This window comes from Carassius auratus, chromosome 18, assembly GCF_003368295.1.
Source record: "Carassius auratus strain Wakin chromosome 18, ASM336829v1, whole genome shotgun sequence".
Classification (NCBI taxonomy): domain Eukaryota; kingdom Metazoa; phylum Chordata; class Actinopteri; order Cypriniformes; family Cyprinidae; genus Carassius; species Carassius auratus.
In genome coordinates this window covers 6,282,923-6,288,922 of record NC_039260.1, presented here as the reverse complement: position 1 = coordinate 6,288,922, position 6,000 = coordinate 6,282,923, and the positions used below count along the sequence as shown (strand labels likewise).

At 39.2% G+C, this 6,000-nt stretch overlaps 1 protein-coding gene across 2 annotated transcripts in view; it reads left to right on the top strand.

Moving 5' to 3' along the window:
* The first annotated feature begins 323 nt into the window (after positions 1 to 323).
* Positions 324 to 6,000, top strand: part of LOC113118239 (C-Maf-inducing protein-like) — a 28,240-nt gene continuing 22,563 nt past the window's right edge. For both annotated transcript variants that reach the window (XM_026287278.1, XM_026287277.1), the window contains exon 1: positions 324 to 1,169. In XM_026287278.1, coding sequence (XP_026143063.1) covers positions 840 to 1,169 — 330 coding nt within the window. In that variant the 5' untranslated portion in view covers positions 324 to 839. The remainder of the gene's footprint in view (positions 1,170 to 6,000) is intronic.

The window sequence follows — 6,000 nt, the reverse complement described above, 5'->3', positions numbered from 1 at the left end:
TACAGTGATAGTAAGTAGTAAAATTAGTAAAAAAAAAAAAAAAAAAGAAAATGAATATGTATGGTACTAACACACAATTAGAGTACATTTTAACCACTATTTTAGTACGCCATAGTAGGCTAGTGTGAAATTGAAAAGGTATACCATCATAATTCGACTGCATCCAAGAAAAAAAAAAATGAGTATTTGCTATGTAAAATCGATTATATAAATAATAAAACGGTTTGCCATATGCCATCTTTCTTTTCACCATTTTGCTCAAGAGAAGGGAAGTGCGCGCTCCCTATCAAACAGAGACGCGCATCCGTTCGCCTCCCCATTGACGTCACTCCGGTATCACATGAACGAGCCGGGACCAATCCACACGCAGCCCTATCGAAGCTCTCGGTTCCTCCGCCGAGATAGGGAGGAAAAAGAAAGAAAAGGGAACCATGACTCCGAGCATCTGAAGAGCAAATAAATTTGAACGAAGCGTGGATCTTTTACCTGGTTACGGTTTCATATTCGGAGCAGGAAGACTGAAAGAATAATAATATGTAGTGGAGAGAGACGGAATGGATACGACAATGGCTCGAACATATTGAATAGCCCTCGACGCTCAAAGGAAAGACATTAACGTATACTTAAACGAACCTTCCTCATCTTGACGGACTTATTTAATGGCTTCAATCCTCGCCGTCGCCGACCCTCGTCTTTTCCGTCGCGCTGTTAAGGTCGAGTCAGGGTGGATCGCGTGAACCTCTATATGACAAACACTGGAACGACCATTAATCGGCCTCGAAATCAAAAGAAAGCCACTTGATCTTATTCAACGCCGTCGATTTTCGCTGAGGGGAATCATGGATTTTAACGGGAGCGGTGGGGGAAACGAGCTGCACAACAATCAGTTTTATCCGTCCGAAGAGAGTAAGCCTCTGCTGGGGGAAATGTCCGCGCAGCAGCCGCCACCGGAGGGGAATAATAATCACAAAGCGGGGCCCTGCAGCAAGAGGAGCCTTCTACACAGCAGCAGCGGCATGAGATACAAACTGCTCCAGGAGGGGGACATCCAGGTGTGCGTGGTCAAGCACCCGCGGACCTTCCTCAGTAAGCTCCTCACCTCCAAATTTTTACGGAGGTGGGAGCCGCACCACCTCACCTTGACGGACAGCAGCCTGATGTCTGCCACGGTAAGAACCGCTGTGCATCATTTTGTGCTCAGTTTTCAGTATGTAATCTGTTCATTATGTACAAAGTAGGAAGTGCAACAAATGTTGTACACGTAATAGCATTTTAGACAGCGAAAGTAAAAACACACTTCAGTACAACAGTCCAAAACATTAATTAAAAATCAAATAATTACGCTGATATTGAAATTCTACATTTAGAAATTGAAGAACTCTTAAAAAGAACAGGAAAGTATTTATCTGACGTTTTTATTTGATCGCATGGTCTTTCCAGCACCATTCCAAAAACAGCATGGTTTTTACAATGTAGTAATACGGTGAACAGTTGACAAAAAAAAAAAATAATAATAATAATAATAATTTAAAAAAAACTTAATATTGAGCGGATGTGTTTCGAAATAGATCTGAAAACACACCGTGACGTCATAATAATAACAACCTAACAGCTTCCTCTCTGTTATTTCCCGTTTTCCGGGTTTATGTATTATGATTTGTCATTTGATATGGTCATCTATGAAATTAGGGCCTATTTCATTTTGGGTGGAAAAAAGATTTTTAAAGATTTTAAAGAAACTCCATTGCATCAATTCAAGCTAACATAAATCCCCAAATTTTAGTTTAGACCTTATATATTGATAAAGCCCTTATATTTTGATAAAGTTGTTAGTGTTATACTGTTCATTTAGCCATACAAGGTCACAATAGTGTGTTTTAGAAAGATAATTAAATCCTGATATTTCTATAGATATCGAGTTTTCCATTATCTGTTGTGCATTGTACAAAGTCAAATTAAGAGACGAGTTCACACAATAACAGGAAGATGACGTTTGTCTATTTCAGAAATTTAGCATCATTTTAAGTTGGGAGAGTTTTGATGATTACGTGATTGATGCCTAACTTTTGGACACTTGAAATGCTTTTAATAAAGTAGCCAATGTCAAACAAAATATAAAAATACTCAGAGAGAGAGAAGTGCTTAAATTTATTTCCATTTCAATCTAAAGATGAGTGTTTGTTAATATCAAGGAGAGTGTTGGCTGTAAAAACAAACAGTGAAAGCTGGTGTCAGCTATTGTTTGTTAAAGCCACTGTTGACATATGTTCATGAGGTACACAAAAGCACTCTGCATTATTTAACAAATGAGTTGTCATTTCCAAATACCATGATCAGAGTCCAGCGTATTGGAAAATTAATCATAAATAAAAGTAATTCAGATGCTTACAGGGGGTTTTCAACCAGTAAAAACCCAGGGACCCCCACCCAGTCTCAGCCAATGACTTTCATGATTAGGAATATTAACTTTAATGACATTTTTCATGGACCTCTGATTGAAAACCCTAAAAATAGAATTCGAATTAAGTTTTTTTCCCCACTTTGTAACTATGTTAAAGGTTTTAGAACCTACTACGTACTGTATGCAGTGTCATGAAGGTGTTTTTGGGTCAGCAGAGTTATTCAAACAATATAAGAGTGCTTTGCAGGTGCAGAAGATGCAGTTAGATGTGTCAGAATTGAATTGTTGTCAGTGGAGATGAAGTTTTAGACTATGAATTGAGTACCAAATCACATTTTGGCCACGTGTCCTGTTTTCTTGTTATTTTCCTTGCTGATGTTTACTCTCTTCTCTGCAAATTCTAAGCCTCATCTGATGCTCAGATATTCAAAAACATCACTGCATACATCTTAATTGCTGCTCAAGAGGCTTATCTATGGAAAAGTATAGTGTCACGGTCACAATGGATTCACCCACCTGGGAGATTTCTGGGAATCCACTCGATGGCGGTTATTTTTAAAAAGAAAAAACACAAAACTGCCCAGGCAGTGACCCGTTATTCATCGATGTTTGGTTTGGATGTGGAGAGGACATTCATGTTTTACCCTCTGCCTGTTTCAGATGAGTAAATCGTATCTCTGAAGAAGTCTTGAAGAGAATCTCTCCACTCAGGACATCCTCACACAGGATGCCATCATCAAATGGCTGATTAAATTAAAGGTTTAAATTTTACAGCTATATTTCATCGTTCAGATATGATCGAATTAGCCGTTGACTTCTTCCTGAAATGAATGCTTCAGAATGAATTAGATTGCTTGTTTAACAACGGTCTGACTGTCGGATGGAGCTCAGCCGCTGACACTCAGAGGCCCTCGGGATTTCGGAGGCTAGCTGAGATTAACCTAAGCCAAACACAGACCGTATGTTTATGTTTGTAACTATATGCGGCCGTTTTGCAGAGGTTTATGTCGTTTGGAAGTGTTTACAGAGTAACAAATAAAAAGTTAGGATACTTCTAGTACTTTGACAGTCCTGTCACTCAGTATTGGTTTTCTCCTACAGTTGCAAGGTCTCTAATAGATGTTTAGCTAGTGACCCGTGTTCAGTTGACCGTAGCTAATGGAGGTAGTTGTCTGTGGCTAATGGTCTCTTTTGGCAAAGACTAGCCTGTTTGTGATTCTACTGTGCATCGAAGCAGTATGCTCCAGAAAGAGGTCAGTATATCAACATAAAGGCCTTATTGTTGATGAGAAGTTCGATTTGGATGGTTTGGTTTCCTCACCTGGTGTGTTTTCCAGCACAAACCTTGCTAGGGTGTCATTTGGGTTGAAATTCCTTTATCTCGCTCGTATGTGCTCAAAATATTTGACCTCATTTGCTTTGTAGATGTAGCACATGACGGCTGTCCGACGAAAAATGTATTTTTTTCCCTGAAGATTACAGTTTTTTTTACGATTTTCTTAAGAACTCGTGGGCTTAGTGTAGACAAAACATTTGGCATTTTGATAGCATATTTTGATAAGTGTAGTCAGCTCTGTGGAAAATGATCTCACTAGAAGATATGAAAGACGTTGAGTCACCCTCATCTCTATTAGCTCTTTTAGACTAAATCTTATTTTCGTAACAGCAAGCCATTATAAATACTTCCTGTCCCTCTTTCGTTAAAAGGACATCAAAAGCCCTACCTCTAAAGGCACATATGCCGATGCCCTCAAGCGCACAATTTTGTTTGTGTTGCAGACTATAGTTGCTGTTCAAGTCAGTTCTGTTAATTAGATGAAGGACCAGATGAGACAACAACCCGTATAGGTCATAACATGTCCTCTGTATAAACAATGCACAGAAAGGTGAGAGCTGCCCAAATGTTTTAGGTGGGTGTTTTGCTATGTCGTGATTGGGTTAGATGCTGAACACCTGGGTACATATAAAATGATACTAACAAACACAACTCAATACAGAACGGTTCACGTCTGAGGAGTCATCACCTTTTGAGCAATACTGATGACTAAAGCTGAGAAAGTCTGGTTGTGATGAGTTCAGCTAAATACGACCAGGTCAGGGGGGAAAAACAGGTTACACTTATAACAAACCATTTTAACGGTACTGTTGGGCTTTCTGCTGTAAACAAACAGGGCTATGGTGATGACTGGGCACATAAACTACTGTGGCTCCCTGAGATCCCCTCGGCTACCGTCCAAATATGCTCTGTAATTGAGATGTAAGAGCTGGCTTTGTTTTTGTAGCACAGAAAAGCCATTAGGATGAGATTTTCAAACACTGGCAGGGTTTCAGAATAATTGTTTTGCATGTACTGGGTTGTTTGTGTCTTGATATTGTCGCAATTTTTCATTATTGTTGCTTTAAGCTTGAATGAATGGATGCAACTAGTTGATATTGCCTTTCATAGATATAGGACTTAAAACCAAATGTTAAATTGCAGGAATGCATATTCAACCGGAACATGCAGTGGAGCCATGGTGATGAAATATTTGGGGGATTTTTTTCATTTAAGAGTGCCAGATGTAATGTATAGGGCATTGTCTGGGGCCGTCCACATGATCAGCTTCGGGGCAGTTTAAAAGCATCTTGGAATGGGATTCCCAACATTTTTGACTCTAACTCTGGATTGTGAATACTTGAACAACTCTAAAAACAAAACGTTTCCACTATCATTCATAAGTAAATAAATAAGTTTGTGTGTGTGTGTGTCCAAGTTTGTGTATGTATACGTATATATGTATATGTATGTATGTATGTATGTATTACATTATATACATGCATACAGTCAGCAAAGTGTGTGTGTAAAATATATTGTAACTTTATAAATTATTTAATGTGTCCTTGCTGAATAAATATATTTATGTACAAATATTGTTTATATGGCCAAACAGCTATATCATCCAGCAGTCCAAGACTGGTTTCCCATTGAAGCTAAGCCGGATTGAGTCTGGTCAGTACCTGGATGGTAGACGTCCTGGGGAAACTAGGTTGCTTCTGGATGAGGTATTAGTGAGGCCAGCAGGGGGTGCTCAACCTGTAGTCTGTGTGGGTCATAATGCCCCAGTATTGTGATGGGTACACTATACTGACAAAAAGCACCGTCTTTTGGATGAGACGTTAAACTAAGGTCCTGACTCTGTGGTCATTAAAAATCCCATGGCACTTCTCGTAAAGAGTAAGGGTGTAACCCTGGTTTTCTGGCCAAATTGCCACCAATCATGTTAATCATGGCCTCCTAATAATTCCCTTCCACTTGATTGGCTCTGTGACTCCTCTCCACCTGCTCAAAATCCTCTCCACCTGTTGCTGGTGTGTGGTGAGTGCACTGGCCCTGTTGTTCTGTGGCTCCCATCACATCATCCAGGTGGATGCTTCACACTGGTGGTGGTGGATGATTGTAACATGATTGTAAAGTGCTTTGGTTGTACAGCAATTCACAATAAAACTTATTCATTTCTTTAAAAAAAAAAAAAATGTAAAAAAAATAATTTTTTGACCATGAATCAGTTTTACTGCACTTGAAAACAGGTTCTAAAATGTAGATTTCACTCTGACTCCAT